This window comes from Hippocampus guttulatus, chromosome 7 (genome assembly GCF_054856545.1).
Source record: "Hippocampus guttulatus isolate MCC_2025c chromosome 7, RoL_Hgut_1.0, whole genome shotgun sequence".
Taxonomy (NCBI): Eukaryota; Metazoa; Chordata; class Actinopteri; order Syngnathiformes; family Syngnathidae; genus Hippocampus; species Hippocampus guttulatus.
The window spans coordinates 22,224,761-22,251,395 of NC_141267.1; the positions used below are offsets into that span (position 1 = coordinate 22,224,761).

At 46.1% G+C, this 26,635-nt stretch overlaps 2 protein-coding genes across 6 annotated transcripts; one reads left to right on the forward strand and one right to left on the reverse strand.

Annotated features, from left to right (window-relative positions):
- Nucleotides 1–56: 56 nt before the first annotated feature.
- On the reverse strand, nucleotides 57–9,425 carry zmat3 (zinc finger, matrin-type 3). Its single transcript, XM_086114807.1, has 6 exons — nucleotides 9,252–9,425; nucleotides 4,327–5,063; nucleotides 4,101–4,241; nucleotides 3,067–3,233; nucleotides 2,864–2,967; nucleotides 57–2,070 (listed from the first exon to the last, which is right to left on the reverse strand). Exons 1-6 carry the CDS (start codon nucleotides 9,370–9,372, stop codon nucleotides 1,862–1,864), a joined length of 1,479 nt encoding a protein of 492 aa, XP_085970933.1. The 5' UTR covers nucleotides 9,373–9,425; the 3' UTR covers nucleotides 57–1,861.
- Nucleotides 9,426–10,971: 1,546 nt separating this feature from the next.
- On the forward strand, nucleotides 10,972–26,486 carry LOC147203104 (phosphatidylinositol 4,5-bisphosphate 3-kinase catalytic subunit alpha isoform-like). Of its 5 annotated transcripts, none has more exons than XM_086116078.1 (26): nucleotides 10,972–11,297; nucleotides 11,638–11,737; nucleotides 12,724–12,816; nucleotides 12,899–13,067; nucleotides 13,284–13,410; nucleotides 13,965–14,174; nucleotides 14,329–14,423; nucleotides 14,620–14,775; nucleotides 14,979–15,224; nucleotides 15,856–15,941; nucleotides 16,194–16,299; nucleotides 17,704–17,856; nucleotides 18,052–18,186; nucleotides 18,829–18,953; nucleotides 19,110–19,191; nucleotides 19,426–19,590; nucleotides 20,425–20,528; nucleotides 20,636–20,807; nucleotides 20,979–21,085; nucleotides 21,174–21,295; nucleotides 21,380–21,458; nucleotides 21,574–21,744; nucleotides 21,884–22,001; nucleotides 22,681–22,832; nucleotides 23,105–23,267; nucleotides 23,347–26,486. In XM_086116078.1, the coding sequence occupies exons 3-26, from the start codon at nucleotides 12,761–12,763 to the stop codon at nucleotides 23,452–23,454; spliced, it is 3,207 nt and encodes a 1,068-aa protein (XP_085972204.1). In that variant the 5' UTR covers nucleotides 10,972–11,297; nucleotides 11,638–11,737; nucleotides 12,724–12,760; the 3' UTR covers nucleotides 23,455–26,486. The 5 variants fall into 5 exon arrangements, with proteins under 5 accessions (XP_085972204.1, XP_085972207.1, XP_085972205.1 ...); XM_086116081.1 differs by having other exon boundaries at nucleotides 19,426–19,509; XM_086116079.1 differs by having other exon boundaries at nucleotides 19,444–19,590.
- The last annotated feature ends 149 nt before the right edge of the window (nucleotides 26,487–26,635 follow it).

Below are 26,635 nucleotides of genomic sequence, written 5' to 3' on the forward strand. Positions count from 1 at the left end.
AATTCCGATAACCGATTCATTGGCCGGATCATAATGAAAAAAAATAATGTCGTGAATAAAATAACTTTTTTTAATTTTCTCCCATAACGCTTATAACAATGAATACATGAAGTACAGGCTGAACATTGGACTGGTTTACAACACTTTTCGTATTGGTTTAATGTTACAACAGAGAGCAAAATCAGCAAAAATTTTGCGGCGGACGTTCAAATGTCATACGGTAATATTTGTCATATGGTGTCGTGCATTAATGTGTACAAAACTAAATAAATAATCGGGCGATTTTTGGGGGGTGGGGGGGGGGCTGACGCAATGACGTTGCTTCACTGATGATGGATGAGGCAGCTCGGACGTTTGTTTTGGATGAATCGCCTGAACGGCCTTGAGTGTGACGCCCAAGTCAGGGGAAATCAGGTTTTCAAAATAAATGACCAGCCAAAGTGGTCCTTGAGGGCCATTGAAGAAAAAAAAAAAAAACATGGCAAAATATTCAAATCCCTGGCCATTTTCACGGAAACTGAATTTTGATTTGGTGAATTGGTGTGCAGTATTTTCACTGCAAATTGTACAAGAAAGATTATCACATATTGACGGCACCGATTCGAATCATAATGTTCAGAATACCATACTGCTTCACCTTTGGTGCAAAATATCAAATATATTATGACTCATTTCCTGTTGAACAATTTCAGTATTTTGCCACTTTCTTCTGATGTAAAAAAAAAAAAAATGTTCCACACTGAAAAAAATGGTGAATTTACATAGACCATACATCAACTTAAAAAAAAATATCTGGATCCAAATAATTATATTTCATGCATGCAATCACCTGACCAAATAAAATGGAGTAAATTCAACAGAGCTATTTTTTTTTAAATTAGTCCGGCCTTTGAACGTTGGTTGACTGTACTGATGAGTCGACAAAAGATTATAGATAAATATTTACAGTTGTACCAGTTGACATTAACATGATCCCAATATTAAACATATGTACACCGAATATTTGAAAAGAAAGAAAAAAAAAAGGTTTTGTCGAATTTACTCCATTTTATTGCGTCAAGCGGTTGCCTGAACTAAAATCATTCAACCCTCACCATTTTTTTGTTTTTAAGCAGACGATACATTTACTTAAAAAACACATCTGGATCCAGATCATCGTATTTTACGTAACCACCTGATGAAATAAAATGGAGTAAATTGACCACACCGCCTTTTCTGTGTACCTACTTCCTTTTATATACAACAGACCTCTAACGCAATTTAATCAGTGATTTGAACATTATTTGATATAGAAAGCATTGCGCAAGAATACAGAAAAATCATCGCTAATCTTAACTACATTGCCAGGATGCTTGGTCAAAGCTTCTGTGTAATATTTCCTTTTCCCTACGACTGAAGGCACAAACAAGGCCAGCTCGGGTGAAGCCTGAATCAAAGGACCGCTCAAGGTCAGCAAAGGCCAACAAATTCACGTCACGTGTTTAAGTGCCGCGTTCCCGCCACGCGATCTCGGTTGTGCTTTGGATTTGATCCCATTCCGAGGCTTCATCAGACGACCGCCGTTGGTTTGGGTCTCGTACGTCACCTTTTTTTTTTCTTGGTTAATCCAACCAATCGCGTTACATCCGGTGCGGTGAAGCTACGTGACGTCTTTCGATTCTTCCGCATCCTGAGTTAGACAAAAACCAAGGTCAATTGCAACTTTTTTTTTTTTGTCTTAATGGGGATTTTAAAAGAGTGTCCATTTTGACAATAATCCCTCAGTAAAATGCCCACAACAAATATTTTCTGTCTACCACTTTGGTGTCACACTGTTGCCGTGTTTTCCTCGTTGTCTCCCCCCCCGCCCCCCGCCGTCCTCTTAGCTGTAGCCCAAGTTCTCCATCTCGTTGCGGTACCTCCACTCGGACACTTTAGCTTTGTGTTGCTTGCTTTCCAAATGCTGTCGGAAGTCCGTTTCTTGTTCAGCGCCGCAGTTGCACATGGAGCAGTAGAACTGTCCGCTGGGGGTCACGCACATGGCTAAGTCTCGGGGGATCCGCTGCCTCGGTCTGGGGTTGTAGTACGGCCCTGGAGACAAACCGAAGAAATCAGTCGCAGCTTTGAAGGAGGCTTGCTCTTTCAAATCCTTCCGCTGGTGTTCAGTAGGGTTTAGATCTGGGCTCTTCATAATCGTTTCGGTGCTTTGCTCTTGGCCATTCTTCAATGTTTTTCCTTGTGTGTTTTGGGTCATTCTGCTATTGCAAGACCCCGTGACCTTCGACCTGGACAAAGCTTTCTGACAAGCTAACCTTCAGAGTCTTGGAAGTTTTGATTGACCCCGCACAGATTCAAGACACCTTGTGCCAGATGGGGGGGGGGGGGGGGGGACGACAGCCTCAGACCATAACAGAGCCTCCTCCACGTTTCACAGTGGGGACAGTGTTCTATTTTTAGAAAGCTTCATCTGTGAACAGAGAGCTGCTGTGCTTTGCCAAAAAGTTTTGTCTGGTCTGCCCGTTCTCCCAGAAACTTTGTGGCTTGTAGTTGAGCATTTTTATTATTTTTTTTCACAATTTATTTTCAACTGTAGTGTCCTCCCATGAAGTATTCATATCCGACATCCAGATCTGACACCGATTGACCTTGGCGTTCGCCTTTAAAATTCTTTGGAGCGTCTTCTGGGCTCTTTGGTTAGCGTTCATATTAGTCCTCGCTTGTCTGTTTATTGCGGACAGCTCTCATGCTCACTTTCTTGAAAAATTATTCGGCTGAACCACAACTCAGAAGTGATGTCTGACTTTGTGGGTTAATTTTCATTATTTTTGTCATCAATGCTGCGTGCTTGTGTAAACCCATACAAGAGGAAGAGATGAGCTTTTACCTTGCATGGAGGTAGGAAGCTGTGGGCTACGACGATTTTTCACCAGTCTGTACTCGTTGCCATCCCTCCAGGTCCTTTTTGGGCTTACTTCGCGACTACGGTCCCTGAAATGGAAGATCCTGCATAACAATCACTTGAACATGAAAAAAAAAAAACGCTACCTGGTGACATGGCCAAAAAATGCTTAACTTGGTGATGCTTACACGTTACTGGTGTTCTGCTGGGCCTCGGCCAGGCGGAGTTTCTTTGCGTGGTTCTTGCCCTGGTAGTGCGCCTGTGCAACTAAGAGGGAGCTGAAGGAGGCATCACACAGCTTACAATAGTCATTCTCTGTGGCCAAAATGACCCGGGTGGGCCCCTTGTAGAACGCCTGCAGACACAGGACAAAACAGTGCGGTGTTGTATTGTCAGAGGGGTTAAATGTAAACGGCTAAACAAGCACAAGCAAGATATTTGTAGGGGTGGGGGTGTGGGGGGGGGGGGGTTTGCTTAATTGATTACACCATCACAAGCAAATAAATGTCTATGAGGCTTGCAGCTATGTATTTGGCTAACATTGTTAAATATATATTTTTTTGCTTGGTTAAAGATCAATTATAGAGAAAATAGAACTTCATGAACCAGCTCTTGGTTTTCATTTTAAATCATGAGCTATATTAATTAAAGTTAAACTAGCTTAGCGGCTTGCTGCTATCCACTGGTTGCTAACGCCGGGAGCGGGCGTCGCATTCTAGAACGTCAGCGTATTCATTTATTTATTTGAGCGTCATTAATTAGCAATTGAACAAGGTTTCAAGATGACGTTGTGATGGCAACTTCAACCTAAACTAGGCTCCAACTTCCAGTAAGGAGTACAAGCCAGGTCAATCGCAAACGCCGCCAGGTCAGGAACAACTTCAAAATAAAAGCATGCCAAGGCACTTATGACTGTGGATGCCTGTATTTGAGAATATTATATTTTGAAGTTGGCCTTCTCACCACGTTGGCGCCGTGTTAGCTTCATGTATAGCATTGCTACGGTTAGCCGGACTGTCCCCCCCGCTCCTCGAGCATTTTTGTTGTTGCCGTGAGCCAATACCCAAAGAAAGCACACAGACTGCCCGACAGCGTTCTTACTTACCACCGCTCGAGAGAAATGTGACTTCTGTTGGCAGATTGTCTACATCAGCAGCGGGGCGTCATCTCTCTTCAATACTCCTCCATTAAAAATGGGTCACTCAGTAGCTTGGTGCCTTACCTGCCTCGTAGTCTCAGTGTCACTGGATCCTGAGATGAGGTTCGTCTGTCCGGCCGCCTCGAGGACTTCGGGGATCCTGATGGCTGGTGGCTGCTGACTGCCAGCTAGAAAATTACGCAACTTTTTACTGTGGTTCTTCCCCTGGAGAGACAAGAGTGTGAGAAAAGAATGTCGTCGGTGGAACATCCACGCAGGTGTATGTATGTGTGCGCTTGCACCTGCTCACCTGGTAGTGAGCCTGTGCTTGCTGAGCCGAGTTGACGGTAACATTGCAGAGTTTACAGTACAAAGGTTTGCAAAGTTCTTCCAGAGCGGGTGCGTCCTCCTGCTCTTCCCTACCCAGAGGAGAGCCCTCTTCCTTGGGCTGTTCGCTGGCTGGGGCTGCCTGACCCGGAAGAGGACCCGGTAGAAGAGCGGACACTGGGGATGAGATGAGGGGAGGTCCGGGAGGTCTTAGGGGCAGTTGTGAGACTTCTGGGCTCGGGATTAGCGGGGAGGACAAGGGGCTGGGTGGCAGGGGGAATCTGTTGACTCCGGTAGGCACGGGGGGAACCAACGCGTGTGCGTGGTTCAAAGGGGGAGGCCCCAGCGGTTGTGTGAGGTCTAAAGAAGGAGGCACCATTGCTTGTGAGGGGTCCAGAGATGGCGGTCCCAAGGTGTGCGTCAAAGGAGGCGGCCCGAGAGGCCGAGCTGGAACCAACGGCGGCGGGCCTAAACTATGGACGGGGGCAATGGGAGGAGGCCGCATTGTGTGAGCAGCGGTGATAGGAGGCGGCACTAGAGTCTGGGCGCCAACCACAGTTGGCCGTCCGATTGCTGCAGTAGGGATGACCGGCGGCGGGCCGAGAGGCTGCGTAGGCACCATCGGTGGAGGTCCCAGCTGGTGCGGGGAGTCAATGTGTTGAAAAGGCCGCTGTGCGTGGCCGAAGAGGCTGAGAGCAGGCTTCAGCATGCTCTCAGGACCTGAGGAGAGGAGGATGCGCTCTGTCAATTTTTGGATGACGAGGAATGGCTTCTGTCCAGATTGACACCAACATTTCATGGCATCATTCATGGAGAACGTGCTGCCGTTCCAGGAATTTTCCCGCAGTGCTGAATTCAACAATCGAACATGCTTTGCCGCTTGGCAGGAGTAATCGATTGCGCGTACACGGTACGAGCGCAGTAGTGCGACCGACCACCCAAAAACCAGAAGGCAAAAAAGAAGAGGGAAATCCTTGAAACGACAGATTGAGACAAAATGGACTCCACTTCTTCAAGCCTCTTGTTTTCAAATCACCGTTGCTTTATGATGTCATCTCATTCGCACGGCCATTAATGATGATGGCTTGCGTTACGTTGGAAGAAATTACTCCGGCGGGATCTCAGCAAAGTCCTGACATCCATCATAAATCGCTGCTCATTCTTCGGTTGCATCCGCTCTTTGGCGGCTTCGGAGTTTTCCTTCGTCGCAGATGTGCAACTCATCGGTCGGATTTTAGACCGACGTCAGCAAGCGCGTGGAAAATCAAGCCGCATTGTCTGGCAACATTATCAAAAGTCACTTGACACGAGCGCGCATATTGCAAATACACTTAGCGGTGTCATGCCGACAACATTTGCTGCAAGCCCCGCCCCTCTTTTAATTGCTCTCTGCTTCCTTTGTTTGTCCAACATGGAAGAAATATCATTAAGAAATCAGCTGTTTGGTGTTTGGTGCCTTTGCACCACTCAGGTGACGCGTTGCGTGGGCGCGGACGAACATTGGACGGTCAGTCATCATCCAACAGCTGTGTCATAGCTTTAATCTGGAAGAATCTTTTCGCTTGCTCGATGGCAGCATTTCATGGACCCAAAATAACACGCTCGGCTGTTTGTGTTTCCAATCGGGCGTGAGGGGGGCTCCAGACAGTCACCTGGCACGCTTGACCTCAGGAGAAAGCTATGTTGAACATGACCGCAGTCCTGTCGATTGTAAGATGACACTTTTTCACGACTGAATGTTATCAGATGGGTGGTTTGAATACGTTGACTCTCATCCGCGCACTGATTTTGACACATCCTACTTTGTCACTTTCTACAAAAAAAAAAAAAAGTCATAGCAGTCGTCACATCAATCATGTTATCACACCCACTTTATCTTCAGTCGTCACTAAAGTGAAATACAACCAAGCGCATTCAGGGAATGAACTCTCATGCAATGAAAAGACCAATTAAAAAAAGTAGCCAACTGGCAAATATATCTGCAAGTTATGCGAGTTACTGGCCGCAGTAGCCGGATACACGGTGGGGTGGGGTGGGGGGGGGGGGGGGTTATTGGCTTAACATCTGAAGAGATATAATTTCATCCGTCTTTAAATACGAGCAATGATTGACATGCCACCGCTTGGAAATGTTGAAGTGAAACAGACCCAGTTGTAAAGATTTGCGCGATACACCGAAAACGTTGATTTAACCATTGAGTGTACACATACGGTTGCGTTAAAAAAAAAATCCATCAATTTAAATGCAGAAGATTGAAATGTTTGGATGACGCTCTTTTGGCACCGTCTCGCGTGCATGCACAATAAATTCAGCCAATCGTAAACCAAGTCTGCACGGTGAATATTGATGGCAGTTCTGAAGCCCTGTAATAGACAATAACGATTTACACTGCAACTACAAACAGTGCACTGTAAGCGAAGCCGTGGATATAGTGACAGTAACCATATCTTCCCTCCTTCTGTCCAGCCTATACTACCTACTGCTAAAAGTGGAATTGGCATGACAGTTCGTCTCTCCTCTGTGGATGTGTCGGTTGATAGTTTTAACGGTTTCTGTGCTGGTTGCAGAACTCGACTCCCTTTGCTATAAAAAAACAAAAAACAAAGAATGATTGACGCCTTGGTTAGCTGGCAACAAAAAGATTTTAAAGTAACAAATCAGAAAGGGTTTTACTGTCAAATCCGAAAGCAAATGAAGAATGAAGCCCGGAAGCCCTGAAGAATCCTCCTCCTGTTGTGGGATCCACCAGGGGTCTACTTTAAGCCCCCTTTGTTTTTTGTTTTTTTGTTTTTGCTTCCCTTACGACAGATTTGGCAGAAATATAGTATTGAGTGTCACTGCAACGGAGACAACATCCAACGGGGTAACCAAAACCCTCCAGTCATGCCTTGTGCCAGTCACCCAGATGACCAAAACTAATCCCTTCCTTTGTCAATCAGACCTAGAAAAAGTCACCCCTGCCTCTCCATTACTGTCAATCACTGTAAGATGGCACATGCATAAGAAAGTGGTGCTTACAATTCATGTCGTTGTTTTTAAGATTTTTGCTGTCGTATTGTTTCAGTATCGGTGTTGAGGTACTATACAGTATGCAGGTGTAATATCAAAGTCCAAAAGATGGTACGGTGACAACACTAAATCACCTTAAGGCAGGTTATAGAGCTCATAATGTGTAGGATTTAAGCAGCTGGAACTGACAACAATCAGCATTGACAAACTTAGCATAGCTTAATCAAACTAGCATGTGTATTTATGTAAGTTGCATTTTGTTTGTGGCTGATTCTAGACAGCAATCGTGACGGCATCCCAAAAATAGAATGCAAAGTCAGTTTTACTTGACTCACTGATGCCGAGTCTGCGCAGACTTTTGTGCGTTCCTTTGACCACTTTTTAGAGAGTAAAATTAGCGTTGTCATTCGGTAACTGAGCCTTTGTCAAACTCGCTTCTATGCAATGTTTTTCAGGGGAAAACTTTGATACGGTGGCGACTGTAAAGTCTTTTTTTTCTTCACTCAAAGCTTCTTGCCTCTCCAGATTTTTTAAAGCAAAATCAAGACACACTAACCTCTTCCTTTCTTGGGGCATGAAAATCTCATGGGATCCACTGAGAATCTTTTAAATAGGCCAAGTGTCTTTTTCTCGAGGTTTTTTTTTCTCCACCCATTGTATCACATCAATTATGGAGCAATGAGAAGCACATGCCTCCTGCACTTCTTCCATCTGCTTCAGTGGGCAACAAGAAAAGCACAGACTGCATCCAGGACCATAAACAGTGAATCCATGTTCACAACATTGACTGTACTGCACTGTGCTATACAATCAAAGCTACTATTTTGACAGTGGAAAGCCAACAATCGTTTGTTAATTTTGCTGTTCTCCGAAAGCATCCAGAACATGAATTTGAGTCTATGGTCTGCAATCGGCTGGTGATTATGCGCAGGGCGTCTCACCCGTCAGCTGGGATAGGCCCCAGCTCACCTGTGACGCGAAGGAAGGCAAGTGCTCTAGAAAATGAACAAATTCTTGCGTTGGCATTGATCTTGAGTACCTACGCACTTTAAGTTAACTGAACCATTATCGCAAGTTCACATTTCACTGTTTAATACTTGTTTGTATGTCGAACTGGTGTTCGGCCGACTGCCCAAGACGTATCGCTGCCAAAGGGTAGTGAAGTACATCTGATTACATGCAAATGTCATCATTTCGACTCTAATTGAACGTTTGAACATTTTGCTGCTCGTGAAACATGTTGAGAGTCACATGCATCCTTTTGAAAGTCCAAATTGTATGCGTGCTGACAGATGAGCATTCACACAAATGCATTTTTAGATGGATAGGGAAACTCCATCAAACTCATGCTCTGAGCTGATGTGAGCCCTTTCCTGCACAACGCCCTTAGAGGGAATTGCTACGATATGCGATGAAGTATTGCCCAGCACTGTAGTCAGTGGCGGTCCTTCATTCACATGCTATTAATGAGGAGATTGCGTCCCGCATCACTTTGCTGCAGCATAATGCTGAGAAAGGGCAACATTAGCAGTGACTGCGGGGGTGTAATACGTCAACACCTTGATGTATTGTGCAGTACATGTCACCATGTGAGCACAAGAAACACAGCGGCATGGACTCGGCTTGGTACTTGATCTGCCAACAACCCTCAAGAGGGACACAAGTCAAATACTGCGTTTGTGTTTCAATGACAGAGATGAAAGTCTTGTGGTTTATCCAAAAAGAAAATCTGTGCTTGATGCACTCTTCTCTGATATTGAGCACCGGCGGAAAACGTCCATCTTTCTCTGAACAATCTGCTAATGGCTCGTTGAATTCTCGCTGCACCGTGACGCATGAGAAACGACGATGACATGCAGGAGTGAGCTGGTCCTACATGGCAAGCCTCGATCTCCTTACCTGGCAAACGGGACAGATAATGGCTGCTGCCGCTGTAGCCGACAGCGGACGAAGTGTAATTCCTGCAGTATTGTGCGCTCGGATAATACGCCGCATCACCGTTCCTCAGCTGCAGCGCCATCACGGCAGACGCATCCCTTGGCCAACTTGTCTCCCAAAAGCGGCCGGCTGGCCTGGCCAGTGTGACAGGAACTGCGGTGTTCACAGCAGGGGGGGACTCCCACGGCTAACACTTCAACAAAAGGGAAAGGAACGCTCTTAATAAGCGAGAAAGTGCCCGGCACTTCCAAATAATGTTTTTCATTTCCTTTAACGAACGCACTGGGTTAGGAAATAGACCCATAGAAGAGACGGGCGCTGTCGATGTTTACGTAGGACCCTGTTCCGAATGGTATAGTCCACGTCCGATGCCGCCGCGGTTGATTTGCATGGGCGGTAGGTAAGAACGATGACACGTTGATGCGATTACAGTTCGCCTCCGATACTCACTACGGAAAAGCCATTTGTACTTGATATTGAGATGAAGGTCTATGTACTTGTCCGCTCTTTGTCCTCAGTGGGAAGGCAAAGTCAGTGCGCCCGAACGACGGCGTCTGCCTCCGTGTTAGGTTTTTTTTCCCTCTCTCCGAGCGCCACTTTTGGCCTACCAGAATGAAATTGCTGCACAGGTAACATTATTTGATCCAATTAGTAGCCAGGCACTACAGTAACCAAAATAAATGTTTAAATGGACATCCATTAGGACCAATTGAATATGGTTTAATAAATATGGCTCAGATTTCCATCACCCCCTGGAAGAAAGTCTTTGATGTCGGATGCAATGTAGTACCGCACATCCATTTAATCTGAGAGATGACGCTGATTCAAAAAGTGAGTTCCCATCAAGATAATCCAGATTGTTGGAGGTGACCCCAGAGTGTTCATCAGTTCTTGTCAACAAATTGACGGCTAAAATGCCAAAGGTCTGCAACGCTGATAATTATTCTTCAGGTTAACATTTATTTCAAGCTGTGTGTCCCCAGGCTGCAGTGGATTGAACACATAAATATGTTAGTTACTATGACAATGTTAAGGAAAACGGCATTAGAGTCCATTTAATGAGATGAAGTGCCGCACGAAGACGCCTTCATGCAAGTGCCTCTTCCTCGGGACCTGGCCCATCGGTAGATGCAGAATCCTCCATGTCGACGCCTCAGGACATAAACGTTAGAATGTAAATATGAGAAGTGACCACGTCCTCTCTCGTCTCCCTCGTACTTTGTGTACTTGTCAGCATGTCGAGCTGAATCGTGACGTCTGATTTATTGAGCGTTGCAACGAGCGATGGTAGCCCATTAACAATTAAAAAGAAAAACACCCAAACGTGTCAAAGAAACATGGGGGCCACTTTAACATTAAACATGTCAAGGAGGGGGGGGGGCGCAAAATATCATCCCGCGGCCCGCAAATAGCCCCCGGGCTGTGAGTTTCAGACGCCTGCTGTAAACTGTGACTTTTTTGTTTTGTGATTCATTTTGTTCCGCATATTAAAATTAACCGGCGTCAAAACAATTTCAATTGCACCCTCGTCATACGCAGTGGTTGTTGGGAACACCTAAAGTAGAACCACATGAACAGTCTGCCAGTAGTGCCAAAATATGCTGAATGTAATTTTCAGAGGCAGGCACATGAAGGAGGACCCCCCCCCCCCCCCCCCCCCCCCGCGCGCTCCAATCGACGGCGGAGCTGGCTGCACATCTTGACCCTGGCACCTCGCTTCCATCCCTACTCACTGAACGCGCTGGTCTCGGTTCAATTCGTCATAACGAGAAGTTAGTGTTGCAACACAGCGAAGAATACCGTTGCCATCGCGGATTAAATGGTCCTGTTTGGGCTAGCAGAGTGATTTTAAGGGACCGAGAGTGGCTTGCGTTTCTCTCTCCGCCGGCGTTGCGAGCCATCAACCGGCCGCCGCGAGCTGGAGGGGTGGGCTCGCCGGCCCGTGCCGTGACCGCACCATCATCTTCAAACCGTTCGGGGTGTCCACGACGCCCATGGAAAAAGGAGGTTAGTTCGTGAGTCGTGTACCGCGGTGTCGCACGATTTCAGCAGGATGAGAAAATGTTTTCTGCGGGGCGAGTGACAACGGACAAGCCCCGGGCGAGAGAACCGTGAAGCTAGCTAACAGCTCCCATAGCGCTGTTTGTTAAACGTGGAGAATAATGGACACTAATAACGTGCGTATTTTGAGTACTCGTCAGCCAATTATCGCACCGGGTTCATCGTGATTCTGTCACGTTCTGTAAACCCGGCAGCATCACTGTGCTGTCATTGTCAACTTAGCTAGCTCGTTAGTAGCCTCGTTGCTAACGTCACCCCGGATTGACCAGATGTTGTTTGTGTACAGTCTCCCCTCTCCCTTCGCTCTGTCTCCCTCCAAAGTGACAGCATGAGGTTGGATTCAAAGATGAAGGGTGGAACTAGCGCGTCACCTTCTGCTCTCTGAGGTATGTCTCGCTATTCATCCTCCTACTATTAATGATACATTTGTATCTGCTACTTTTTGATATCCACATCCTGTTGTTGGCTCTATTCAGTTGACATTGGAACAAATTCCTTCTATAACTGTTGTGCAATATCACCGTTGTTCATTTGTTCATTTTGAAAACAAATGCTTTGTAAAAAGAAAAAAAAATGGTCCATTCAAACAACTGTTGTTTCAGAATTCAAAGCAAGCTTGTGTGGAGGGGCCAATGTTTCCCCCGCTTCCCACATCCTGTGTTGTGAGGAAGCTTCCTTTTCTTTGGCCCAAAGTGCTTAGCTGCATCCTGATCAGGTCACAGCTCACAGGATCGCTCGATGCACATTATGTTCGCTCCTCTGTTAATTTTGAAAGCTCATTTTACTCAGTAATACTCTGCATGGACTTGCTATTAAGTTCTCAGTAGTTTTCCTTCAGTGGAATAAAAATGGGAACATTTAAAAGAAGTGGGAATGCTTGCATGGTCTTTTTGGCAGTCATCGTGTTTGGATTTTGCTGTTAAATTGATTCGCACATTTATTATTCTGGTGGGTAATCTGGCGTATGAGTGTTTCCCACCAACAGGCGGTGGGTAATCTCATCCGGCCTGTTGCACTTTTTCAGAAATGTAGTTTTTGTAAAAATTGTTTGTTTCATCAAAATGAAAAAAAAATGCTAAACCACCAGATGCAAAAGGCTCTATGGGACTTCGATTTTGAAATATATTCTGCGTTGCCTCTGGGCCGATGTAAAGAATTCCGCCCTAAGGTGAAAATGCCATTTATGACCCCCCCCCCCCCCCACCTCCAAAAAAAGAATGAAACTTCCTCCCATTAGTTAAGAATACTTAAGCCTTTGATTATGCGAGGGATAAAACTGGGGATGTCCTTGCACCTAAAAAATAAGAATTGTGCTCAGCATTTCATCCAGTGTTTATTGAACACCGATGTACTGCCTTCCTTGTGGTTGCAGCTACTCTGTGTGGCCGAACTGGGAGACAGAGAGGAAGATGCCTCCCAGGCCGTCCTCAGGGGAACTATGGGGCATCCACCTGATGCCTCCTAGGTAGAGGATGTCAAATTCCGTTTTGAGACTCGCGTAACTTGCGTCCCCAAGCACTTGAGAATCAATCGGTGTGTATCTGCAGGATCTTGGTGGATTGCCTGTTGCCCAATGGAATGATTCTAACCTTGGAGTGCCTCCGTGAGGCCACTCTCATTACCATCAAACATGAGCTCTTTAAAGAAGCCAGAAAGTATCCCCTCCATCACCTCTTGCAGGAGGAGACGTCTTATATCTTTGTCAGTGTTACTCAGGTAAGCGTGCTTCGTCCCCTCTTGTGTTATTCTGGCAGACCAGTCATCCATTTAAAAAAAAAGACTTGTGCTTTTGTAAGAAGAGCGGGAAAATTGTCTCCGAATGGCAAAGCTGCCACTCCCGCTTTAGTGCAAACTATGAGGGGGAAAACCTCCGGGACTGGTGTTAGAAATCCAACCTAAAACAAAGACCGACTCGGTTTTCCCTGACCATAGGAAGCCGAGCGGGAGGAGTTCTTTGACGAGACACGAAGGCTGTGCGACCTCAGATTGTTTCAGCCTTTCCTCAAGGTCATTGAACCAGTTGGCAACAGAGAGGAAAAGATCCTGAACAGAGAAATTGGTGAGTCCCAATAGAGCCACCTCGAGCCGCTTCTGTTCCCTTTTGGCACCTTCAAGAGCAAAAGGAGAAATGTTCAGGCTAGATATTCGCAAAAAAAAGTCCTTTGAGCAGCACCTGCAATGTTTCATGTGAGAAATACAAAATCTATTTTTCTATAGCGCTTTCACAACAGCTGCAGCTGTAACAAAGCGCTCGACAGGACCGTTCACGTAAAATAACAAACTACGGGAATACAACGCAACACATAGCGTGAGACATAGACGGTCATGCGATCGTAACCACTATTCCGCCATACGCCTTGTTGTTCGAAGCAGTTACAGATGGAAAGAGGAGAGAAACAAACGTGCACGATGACGCCTCACATGTCGGCTACAAGCTAAGTTTGAAAGTAAATTCCCCATCCTCAGTTACGTAGTGGTCCTGGGCCACCGAGCCACTCTTTATTCAAAACACAATTTTGGCAACACTACTCGATGTTTGAAGCTAGAGAATTTCATTTCTCTTGCAACCTGTTAGTTAAGGTGGAAACAAAAAAGGTTTTTTTTTTTGGACAGGTTTTGCCATCGGTATGCCAGTGTGTGAGTTTGACCTGGTGAAGGACCCCGAAGTCCAGGACTTCAGGAGAAACATCCTGAATGTGTGCAAAGACTCTGTGGAGCTGAGAGATGCCAGTGGACCCCACAGCAGAGCCCTCTATGTGTATCCACCCAACGTCGAATCCACGCAAGAACTCCCCAAACACATTTACAACAAATTGGACAAAGGTGGGCGGAGTCACATCACGAAAATACGACAGCAGTAATTGACAATTTTTTTTGCTGCTTGCCATTTGTTGGATTACTAAAGTAGAAAAAGAAAGGGGCTTCATTGATCATTTCCTCACCTCAACGTTGACCTTTTTGTCTCTGGCTGTTTTAGGTCAAATTATCGTTGTCATTTGGGTGATTGTTTCTCCAAATAACGACAAACAAAAGTATACGCTGAAGATCAACCACGACTGTGTGCCCGAACAGGTCAGTGAATATCTTTTAACAAACACGTGCGTGCGCGCGCACACGTTACGCAAAGGCTGGGGTAAAAATACGGTTGTATTTTTAATTTAAAAGAACATCTGGTTCGCCGTCCAGCATAGCCTGTATTGTCGTTTGTCATAACGGCTGCTTGATCAAACCAATAATTGACAATCTTTTTTTTCCTTTTTGATTGCAGGTGATTGCGGAGGCCATTCGGAAGAAAACGCGCAGTATGCTGCTCTCCCCCGAGCAACTGAAGATGTGTGTTCAGGAATATCAGGGTAAATACATCCTCAAAGTTTGTGGCTGTGACGAGTACCTGCTGGAAAAGTACCCAATCAGCCAATATAAGGTGAGTCACCGCTTGCATCATCAACGCAATTTGGTCAGACGGCTTCCCTTGAAGTCATTTCTTGAACTGAGCAGGTGCGGAGGTAAAACCCGTCACTCAAAAGATGACTTCTCGCAATTCTTCTGACCGATTACCCGAGAAGCCCGCCGGAGCGCGCGGCCTTTTTACATGCGCGCTTTCCCTCCCTGTCCCTCTGCCACCAGTACATCCGCAGTTGCATCATGCTGAGCAGGATGCCGAACCTGATGCTGATGGCCAAGGACAGCCTGTACACCCAGTTGCCGACTGATAACTTTGTCATGCCTTCATACTCGCGCCGCATCTCCACGGCGTCGTCGTACATGAACGGCGAGGCGGCCGCCAAGTCGCTCTGGACCATCAACGGAACGCTGCGAATACGGATCCTCTGCGCCACCTATGTTAACGTCAACATCCGAGACATAGACAAGGTGGGAAGAGACATATGACGCGGGACAGATAGCGCGACCGTATTTTCCGCACTAAACGGCGCACCTGGAAAACCTTCCGTTTTCTTACAAGCTCACCGCGCGCCTTAAAATCGGATGCATCTTGTGTATGGTCATTACGGTAATATGTCAACCCCAAAATGGCTCCTCGATCGCGACATGCTGACAACGCAGAGTTCAAACTTAAGGCGATCGGTTACGCAGTTAAACACGGAAATAGAGCAGCGGCGAGAGAGTTCAACGTTCACGAGTCAGTGTTAGAACTTGCTGTTGGTTAAGGGAACGGTGTCGCTGCTTTATGAATAAGTTTGACTGACATCTGATCGTTCTGTTGGCCTTTCCTTGAGTGTAGCTCCATCTAGTGGATGCATTGTAGATTGCGTCTTATAATGCGGTGTGCTCAATGTATGAAAAAACCCCAGACAAAATAGGCCATTCATTGAAGGTGCGCCTTTTAGCGTGGAAAATACGGTAGTCATTTTTTGCATTATTGCGGCATTATTTTTAAACGGTATTTCGGCATTGCACTCCATTACTCTCTTTGTAAATCAAACGGATGTTTTATTATACACTATCGTCATTCAAATCTCATGATGCCGGTCTATTCTTTTAGATTTATGTGAGAACGGGTATTTACCATGGAGGAGAACAGATGTGCGACAATGTCAACACGCAGAGAGTGCCCTGCTCTAACCCCAGGTAACCTTTTTTTGCCAGCTTCTTGTCGCTTTCACACGCTCACTTTAGATTCCTTATTTGCAGGGGCATTCAATGTTTCATCGCATAAAAGCCGCGGCCTTCTGAGCTCGGTGGGGTTATCGTATGAAATTCTTTTTTTTTTTTTTTTTGGTCCACCTCTTTTTTCCTACACAGGAGTCTTTGTTTTTTTGATCAAGCGTCCCCGTCAGGCGACGGTTCCCAAATGTCCTCTCAATTGTTGTGCGTCTGCAGGTGGAATGAGTGGCTGACCTACGACATGTACATCCCCGATGTCCCGCGAGCGGCCAGGCTTTGCCTTTCCATTTGCTCAGTCAAAGGCAGGAAAGGAGCAAAAGAGGTACAGTCGAGAGCAATACGGGACAATTGCCGCACGCCGCCCGCGCTGCGCTTTCAAATGATTGATGTTCAGGAGCTTGTTTGGAACGAGCTGCACGACTCGCCGTTTGATGCGTTAATATTAGCAACTTTTTTTTTTTTTTTTGAGTTGCACTGTAGTAACATTCAGTTGTCGTATCACGACGTCTGTTTAAAATGTTGGCGTTTAGCGAAGGTGAATTCGAGCTGAGGGAGCGTCTCCGGTTCTACTTAATTTCTCATCAAGGTGTGTGTCGGCAGAAAAACGTCATCAGAAGGAGGCGGACTTTTTCCATTTGTGTCAACACTCAAGACGACTTTGCGTCTTCTATATTTGGAGCGGACGCGTCGGTTTTGAAATTGGTCCGCTTGTTGCTAATGTGTCAAACAGGAGCCATCCGTCCCGTTTCGTCCAGTTTATGCTGTTTACGCCAAGTCGACCTCCAATGTCATTGAAAAAGTATGTCCCCTCTGTCAACATCAAATCAAACACTTGCTTTTGGACACCGATTCGTGTTCTCTTCTCTCTCTCGCCGGTGGAAAAACTGGTCGGGCCAAACATGCGTGCGTGCGAACGTGCACGCGCGCGCCGGGATTGCGTGAACGAGTGTCAGACATTGATATCGCAAACGGACACTGGTGGGGGGGTTCGTGCTTTCCGCTGCTGCGCCGCGCCGGGCTGAGGTTAGGTTTGCGGATGTTCTTTCATGCGCCGCCCGAGCGAAAGAGAAACGCCTCTCCGCGGCAGCCTTTTGTTCAAGCGTTGACTTGCAAGGGGCACAATTTGAGCGGCCGCCAACGTGAAATGCGCTCCACCCCCCCCCCCCCCCCCCCCCGACCCGTTTATCACCAGCATACCTCGCCCGGCCCTCAGTGGAGACTCGCTTTCGTCCATCACGACGTTATCTTCAACCTTTCTTTTGGTTTCGGTCGACGTGCCAATAAAACAAAGTTGCTGGATCAATTCTAAGCATGAAATTGGACACTGTATTGTATTTTTGCACCCTATTCGGAAAATGTAGACAACCTCCCTTCTCACTTTGCCGACCTGCACCCTTTTTAACTAATCTTGCGGCCCATGTCAAATGTCATGTTTGGTTTAGTTTTTTTTTTCCCCCATGTTGCGGGCCGCTGAAAAAATGATGGTGGGCTACAAATGGCCCCCAGACCGTAGTCTATAATATCTGCACGGGTCGCCATTACTTTTCGAGCCCCGGTTGTTTCCAAACCGGAGTGGCCGTATCTCTGCCAGGATTAACAATCCTAAATTTGGATTTTTGTTGTGCATCCTGGATTCGCAGCTTTCCAGATCTGCACCAAAACTCATTGGGTCCTTCCTCTTACCTGAATCTTTCTTGCCGCACCCCCTTTTTTTTTTTTCTTTCAGGAGCACTGTCCACTGGCTTGGGGCAACGTCAACTTGTTTGACTACACGCACACTCTGGTGGCAAACAAGATGGCACTCAACCTGTGGCCCGTTCCTCATGGCCTTGAAGATCTTCTCAATGCCATCGGTGTCACAGGCTCCAATCCCAATAAGGTAAACCATCAGCTCGTCCCCGGTACCATGCATACAACAGGATAGACGGCTTTTAGTTGTCTTGAGGTGTCAGGATACATTCATTGGCTCAGTAGAATTCAGTGTTGGATCTCCTCTAGTAGCCTGAACAAAGTCATTTTGAAACCCCCCTCGCAAACGTTTGCCTGATATTCACACTGGAACCGCGTTGTGCAGGAAACCCCGTGTCTGGAGCTGGAATTTGACCACTTCAGCAGTCCGGTCAAATACCCCGATATGAACGCTGTGGAGGATCACGCCAACTGGACCATCTCGAGAGAACTTGGCTTCAACTACAACCTCTCGGGACAGGTATCAACTACAGATTCAGACAAAGTTGGACACGGTTCATTGACTGGCGATGGGTGTTTTTCCACTTGAAATATTTCATTATCATGACGAAATACGAGTGAAAGCACATTTAGCATTCACACGGCCAATGCAGAGGAGTGCAAAGGAATCAACTTTGGAGTGCGTGTCTTGGATTACTGCAACGCACTTGACTTTGGAGTCGGCCGATCCTCCATGAAGCGCATCCAGTCGGTCCAAAATGCTGCCGCTCGCCTCTTGACCGGTACTCGTAAGAGGGAGCGCGTCACTCCTACTCCGGCATCCCTTCACTGGCTCCTGAAGCATCAGATATCTTTATAGCGGTCCGTCAGATACTGGGGGATGAAGGCGTAACGTGGTCTATTAACCTTTTATCTGTAACTCGAGTTGGCGGAGAAGCTGTGCTAATAGGCCCTTCGTTTGTTTTGCACAATGATGACGTGGCCGAATGCCCACATTGCCCTCCAATACTATTTGTTCACCCCCGCAGCGGAAATTTCCACCAGTGAGTTTGTCTCTTACCGTTTGTTCCCGTCCGAGATGGGAACCTTAAGTCTGAAGGATATGATTAATAAGCGGTATCATACCGTTTGTCGCCTGCCTCTTCTCGCCGTTGTGTTGCAGAGCAACCGGGTGGCGAGAGATCACGCCCTGACAGAGGGCGACCTAGAGCAGCTGAGACAGCTCAGTAACAGAGACCCGCTCTCAGAAATCACCGAACAGGAGAAAGACTTCCTCTGGAGACATAGGTAGCCCCCCCCCCCCCGCCCCCCCCTATGGATAACCTGTAAAAGAATACTCCTACACCTTCATACCTTCGTGTCCCAAAATGGGATTTTCTTACTCGAAATCAATGTCCATTCAATTTGTTGATCCGCGCTTTCCTTTTTTTTTTCCCTCCCCAGGCACTACTGCATGAATTTCCCCGAGATCCTTCCCAAGATCCTTCTCGCTGTCAAATGGAACTCCAGAGATGAAGTAGCACAGGTATCCTGACTGTTATTCAGAATGTGTCTCGCTAATATTTCAGGAGGAGCTTTTTTTTTTTTTTCCAGCTGACAAATGCAAATTTGGAACGATTAATTGCACCGTTATTTTACATCACGCATACGTAGTTGAATTGCACACGTCTTCTTCTCGACGTCGATTTGCGATCGCTACGGCACAAGCGCAATATTTTTTGGGGTGTTTTTTTTTTCTCTCTATACTCCCGCGTGCTAGATGTACTGCCTTTTGAAGGAATGGCCGTCCATCCGTCCAGAGCAAGCCATGGAATTGTTGGACTGTAACTACCCGGACCCCATGGTTAGACACTTTGCCGTACGCTGCCTTGATAAATACCTGACCGATGACAAACTGTCTCAGTACCTCATCCAGCTTGTACAGGTAAGTGTCTTTTGGTAAGCGTTTGGATCCAGAGACACCTGACAGGGTCGGAACCCCCCATCATAGTCCTCAGGCAGGGCGAGGCTAATCTAATAATGCTAATTTTTTTTTTTCCCAACAGTCCTAACTGTCCATCGCAGTGTGTGGACTGTGTCGGGATAAAAAGTTGTCATCTTATGAGAAGGAATTTCGAGAATGCAGCTTTATACTTGTAGCTTTGCGCCTTTTCTTCTAAAAACAATGCAACGAGATTGTCAGAAAAATACAGCTTTTGTTTTGAGAAAAAAAAAAAGGACTTTATTATTGCTATCACTGTTTTTGATGGTCTTCAATGGAAAGCAATTCTCTGACTTTCTTGTATTTGTGATGTTTTAGGTGTCTTGTTGTACTTTGCGGTGATTTTTAAAATTTGGGTTGTCCCGATTGGATCGACATGATTGGAAATCGGGGCCGGTCACGTGATTTTCAGCTGATTGGGATTGTTTGGGGGGGCGGGGGGGGGGGGGGGCAGATTTTAAAATTTGAAGTCAACAATAACATTTTTTGTGTTCCGCACTTGATTCAAACCACTGCCAATTTTCAGCCATATAAAAAGGGATCTGCTTGGGATACCCTATCCCCCCCACCCCAAAAAAAGATAATTGATACAGTTTGCATTGCATTACAGAGGTATTGGATCGAGTCAAAATCAAGTGACCCGGCCTCGGATTCGGCTGCAAAAAAAAAAATAATAATAATAATAATCGTGATCGGGACATCCCCTTTTAAAAACGTTTACGTTTTAAAATTCCTTGCCTTGTCAATAATCATCCATTCGTATCTCTTCTGTGCCAGGTTATAAAATATGAGCAGTACCTTGACAATCCTCTGGCCCGCTTTCTACTGAAAAAGGCCCTCACTAATCAAAGAATAGGACATTTTTTCTTTTGGCATCTCAAGTGAGTTTCCTCACATAGCAGCTTGCCCTTCCGCGTCCTCTCGGCCGCAATGGCCGATTTCCGCGCGACGCGTCATCGTCGGCCTCGCCTTCATTCTGTCGTCCTAGGGCCGAGATGCACAACAAAACGGTGAGCCAAAGGTTCGGTCTACTCTTGGAGGCTTACTGCCGGGCCTGCGGCATGTACCTCAAACACCTCAGCAGGCAGGTGGAGGCCATGGAGAAGCTCATCAATCTCACCGATATCCTCAAACAGGAGAAAAAGGACGAGACGCAGAAGGTGCTCCCATTCGCACTATTTGGACTTTTGCTTTCCCATCGAAGGAGGGGGCTTGTTTTTTCCGCACGCGTATTCTCACCGTTGAGGTCGGGGAGGTTGAAGTCGAGCAGAAATTCTTCACGGCGCGTGTTTATTGTCCCCGCATATTGACGCGCTTGCTTGTGCGTGAAGGTTCAGATGCGCTTCCTGGTGGACCAGATGAAAAGACCAGACTACATGGATGCGCTACAGAATTTCACCTCTCCCCTTAACCCCGCGCACCAACTAGGCAACCTGAGGTTAGGGGGCGGGGGGCGGGGGGGCGATGCTCACGCGTCACCGTGCGCTAAAGTGTCGTCGGAATGACGCGAGGTTGTTCACGCGCAGGCTCGAGGAATGCAGGATCATGTCCTCGGCAAAGAGGCCCTTGTGGCTCAACTGGGAAAATCCCGACATCATGTCCGAGCTCCTCTTTCAGAACAACGAGATCATCTTCAAAAACGGAGACGGTAACTTACATGACAACTCCTCTCGTCGCAGTTGGCCCGCTTGTCTTTAATTTGGACTGTCCGACTTGTCTTTTGATGCTGTAGACCTGCGCCAAGATATGCTGACTCTGCAGATTATCAAAATCATGGAGAACATTTGGCAGAATCAAGGACTTGACCTCCGGTACATGCAATTCAGCGTTCTCACACATTTCACCAGCTCGCTGTCCGCGGCTCGTCACATGCGTGCGCTCGTGTTTGATTTAAAATGTCTTTTTTTTTTTTTTTTTTGCCTCCAGCATGCTGCCCTACGGCTGCCTGTCATTAGGAGACTGCGTGGGTCTCATCGAGGTGGTTCGCAGCTCACACACCATCATGCAGATTCAGTGCAAAGGTGGCTTGAAAGGAGCTTTGCAGTTCAATTCAAACACTCTGCATCAGTGGCTCCGAGATAAGAACAAGGGCGAGATGTAAGTCCGGAAGTTCATCACGCCACCATTTACTGAGCTTTTTTCATCTTTTTTTTTTTTTTTTTTTGTCCTCTCGCGGGAATGCCAATTTAATTCACTTTTGGCCGTCTTTTCCCATATTTACGTTTCATATGTTTAGGTATGACATGGCTGTGGACCTTTTCACAAGGTCCTGTGCTGGCTACTGTGTAGCTACGTTTATTCTTGGAATTGGAGACAAGCACAACAGCAACATTATGGTCAAAGATGATGGGCAGGTAACCACAAAAACACACACTTTGGTGTCCGAGCGTTAACGTTGGGATATTTTGAGGTGACTCGAGTCCCGCTGACAAAAAAGAAGAAGAAAAAAAAAAAGAAAGTGTCTCGTTGCTGGCAAAATGGGTGTCTGCATCCTGGCTGCCGTCAACGTGCTTTTGAGCAAGGCTCCGACACACCTCAGCTCAGTGATGTCACACTAGATCGCTGGAGTTAGTTTGGTCCCTCTGTTGGCGGAATTTAAGACGCTGCGGTTACTTGTCACTCCCGCTCGAGTTCGGTGATGCAAACGCTCATTATTATTAAGATCTTGTACCCCGAGTAATTGAGGCCCCCGAAATGCTTTGTAATTGCCAATATCAATTGTTTAAACCGTTACTTTACCCCAAACTTTGCCGTGCCACAAAAAACGTGATTTTGATTCAAAAGGGCTTTGGTAACGTCTTGCGGCTTACCCGTTCTAGTCCCGAAAGTTGTCCTACTTTTCCTGCCGCCTTGTGGTATGGTGTGCGTTCCAAAAAACAGGCAGACTTTTCAGTGACGACAATCTGGCGGGAATACGCAAGGGAACACTTGAGCATAGTGTTGAAAAGATTTGACATCAGAGGACAAACTATGGGAAGAGAGAGAGAAATGTGAGCCACGGCTTCTTCCTTGACTCTTTGCCTTGCGCCGCAGTTATTTCATATCGACTTTGGACACTTCCTGGATCATAAGAAAAAGAAGTTTGGCTACAAGAGAGAGCGAGTGCCCTTTGTGCTGACACAAGACTTCCTCATCGTCATCAGTAAGGGCTCCCAAGAGTGCGCCAAGACCAAAGAGTTTGAGAGGTGCGCATCCTTTTTTTTTTTTTTTTTTTTTATAAATGTACCGACCAGCTCATTCGCTACGTTCTCAATTTTGACCCGCCTTGCTGATTTTAAAACGGTGACGTTTTTGTCAACGTTGCATTCTTAGCCGACCGTTGGAACTTTTCACCCTTTCATGGCATTATTGTGGCCGCCATCAGCCCTGACCTGTTTTCAGAGCTTTAATACAGGATGTGTCGTTTTGTCTTTTGAAGTCGTACAAGCACATTTATGTTTCATTTGACGCTCTGCAGGTTCCAGGAAATGTGTTATAAAGCCTACCTGGCTATTCGGCAGCATGCCAATCTGTTCATCAACCTGTTCTCCATGATGCTGGGCTCCGGCATGCCCGAGTTGCAGTCCTTTGATGACATCGCCTACATTAGGAAGACCTTGGCCCTGGAAAAAACAGAACAGGTACGAGGAAGAGAAAACCTTCCTATATCACGGCCAGGTGATCCACGAGTCTTTTGGTGTGTGGTTTTTCTTTTTGCAGGAGGCCTTGGACTATTTCATGAAACAGATGAACGACGCTCACCATGGCGGTTGGACCACCAAGATGGACTGGATTTTCCACACAATTCGACAGCATGCGCTTAACTAAGCTAAGCCGCACACAAACAAAAGGTTTTGGGTTGTTTTCAGCTTTTTACCCAGCGTGCCCGTGACCTTCGTTGAGGATAAGCGGCTAGCATCATGGATGATGGATATTATCTATTTTATTTTATTTTTTTTTGCCAACGTGATTGATTTCTTTCTTGTGGTGGCAATGATGCCATTGTTGGAAGTCACACTTCCTGGAAGCTCTTCCTTGGGATTTTTTATATCTTTTTTTCCAAATATAACACTGGAAACCCCAATGCCCATTGCACTTCTACACTTCTGGAGAAAAACTACCAATCGGTTTCTGCATTATTCTTCATCGAGCTACAAATGTAGCCACTTGTCTTGCTGCTTGTTGAGCGCTGCGCTGTGGCCTCACTCTCAAACAGTTTTCCCGGGAAACATTTCCTTGCCAGTGCCAACAAGAAGAGGACAGAAAAAAAAAAAAAAAGACAAAGTTTGACTTCAATATGGGGACCTGCGATTGTCGCCTGTGCACTTAGCCTTTCGTCTTCCACCGTATTTGTGGTGAAACTGCCCCTGTTAAGCCTCCAAGGCGTATTTGTTTGTTTCCTCCCCCCAACCTCTTAGAAACTGCACTCCACCCTCGGGGGCATTTGTTGGTGGTGCACCTTGAGACTTTTCAACCAACTTCAGGGTGATTGTTGCCTCTTTATCAAAACCAACATTTTGGGGGGGGAAAAACACACGCACGCACACACACACACACTTTGCTCTATGATGACTTTGGAGAGGACGTTACAGTTTTGTACGGGTTTCAGACACTTTTTCAGTTAGCCTGCATGCTGCTTCTTCGGTCCGTCTTCACTTTCTCAGTGTCAGTGACGTGTTTGTCATATTTGTGTCATGGGACAGATTCCAGGCTATTGTTATTATTATTATTATTTTTTTTTTTTTTTAAGTTCTGAGACACTTTGAACTATAGCAATGCAGGCACTCCTTCTGTCTTTTCTTTCCGGCTATTTTTCCCTGCAATGACAGGAGTTTTCCTTTCCTCTACGCGTTGTGATACAAAACGGACGGCGCGGCCAGTTTACGAGTTCCACATTAGCAGGAGTCAAGGTGCGATGTCACGTCTTCCTGTTGATCAAAATGCCTTGGCGTTGCCGCATCACACTCCGCGTTCTTGCCCGCCAAAGCCCGGCACTGTATGAGAATCCCGTCTTATCCACCGCTTAAATGTGCGGACGCCCACCGTCTTAGCCCGCCATGAAACTAAACCTGCCAACTTGAGGCTCGACTGGATTAGCGAGTCGAAGTTGCGCTCTGCTGTGATGCCCTGTTTCGTTGCAGCATGAGTGGCTTGAATGTATTTCATTGCTACCACAAACCAGATGTGCACTCGCTGTTTATCATGAGCTCAGATGCAGTTTTTACTTTCCTTGGGGCAGGGGGGGGGGTCAAAGTTCATCATGCAGTCAAGCAAATCAGTGACACTTTTTTTTTTTTTGCATGTTTCTGAAATAGTTTTGTTGATGAAGCATTACGCAATATAGTTCCAGACCAAGTTTTTTTTTTAATGGCAAACTAAATGAGTCCGTTTGTACGTCTTTACCTGTCCATGTGATCGTCATGTACATGTTCATATGTCTGCGCAGGTTGCAGAACGGATTTGGCCGGTCCCACCATGTGTGTGTGTCTATATAGCGCCGTGTGTTTGCACCCCAACTCACCATTGTTTTTTCCTTCGGTTTTTGCATCGCTTATCTTGAGATGCAGAGAGGAGAGGAAAGACTACTAGCATGAACCTTTTCGTTTTACTTCAAAACTGTGAACCACCGTCTGTGTATTTTTTAAGTCGTGTCGATAAAAACAGTACAGTGTCTGTTTATGAACCACGTGTGTGTTTCGCTGGGCCTTGAGTGCTTGCAGCCTTGTCGTCAGGTTTCTCCTGCCATGTTGTGATGGTGATCTGGCATCAAGGCCACTCTCCCGTGAGGCAAGTCGAGACGTTTCACTTTTTTATTCTTAACCCAAGCCTCAAAATGAGGATTCCCAGCAGATTACGTGTGCAGAAAATATAACGTAGGACTTTTAAAATGCTTAACTCATTCACTCCCAAAGACGTTGTTATACGTCTTTTCAGACTTGGTCCAGAATTGGCTGATAGTGAATGAGTTAAAAATCTAGCTTTCCTGCCTAATATATGAGCAAATCTACCCTAGATAATGCCCAGGGGTGATCTCCAGTCAGAGTTAGAGTATCGTTAACTGCGATTGGCTCGGATGGGTCGTGTCAACAAATACCTAAACAATACACAAACGCACACACGCAAAGAAGGCAAATCCAATGCAATACGAATGCACAACACACTAATGTGAAATGAAGAAATAGTTGTAATGTTTCGCTTGTTGTCTGTGTTCATTTTTTTTGGTCAAACCTTTTCGCTCCCTCCCGAACCTGCTCGTTGTGAATGTAACCGTTGGTGTTGTCGAGCATTTCGAATGGCTTGAAACACGAGCGCGCCTTGTGAGGGTTTGAAACTTCTCCACTTGGAGAAATGCAGGAAACGGTGTCGACTACCAATTGTCAACATTTTTCTTGAAATGACCCCAAAGTCACTGATGCAGCGATTATGTGGTCATCAGCCTTTTTTTTTTTTTTTTAATATGCAGTGTTGTTTATTGTACATGTCCCACATTTCCATCAGATGACATGCTGACAAGACAAAACCTTAGCCTATACTATGAATGTACATTGGGCCAGTGTATTCTTTTTTTTTTTTTTTTCACAGCCTATACCCGCATGAAATTGGATGACGGTATAACGCGTCCCTCGTTGCAAAGCACTCACACACACATTTGAAAATGAATGCCTTAAGTTTGCTTCCTTCCAGAACACTTGACAGGTTCATCTTCTCCTGAACACGTTTTTTAAAATGTTTTATTTTAAATTGTATCCTTGTCTTTCTGTTTGGCTGACTGGTCACAGGGTAAAAGTTTGTAACTGGATTGACTGACCGACCATTTGAGTGTTCTGTGAAGATGTACAAATACATTTGTTAAACATTGACCAGACTACGTGTGTTTTTGCACCAAAGTGCGCACCATCGGTTTCGGCGCAAAAGCCCTCTTCAACCGACCAACGCAAGATGTCATCAACACATCGCCCGTAGTTATTTATTCTCCCCTGTCACCACTTTCAGACAAATTCTTTCTTGA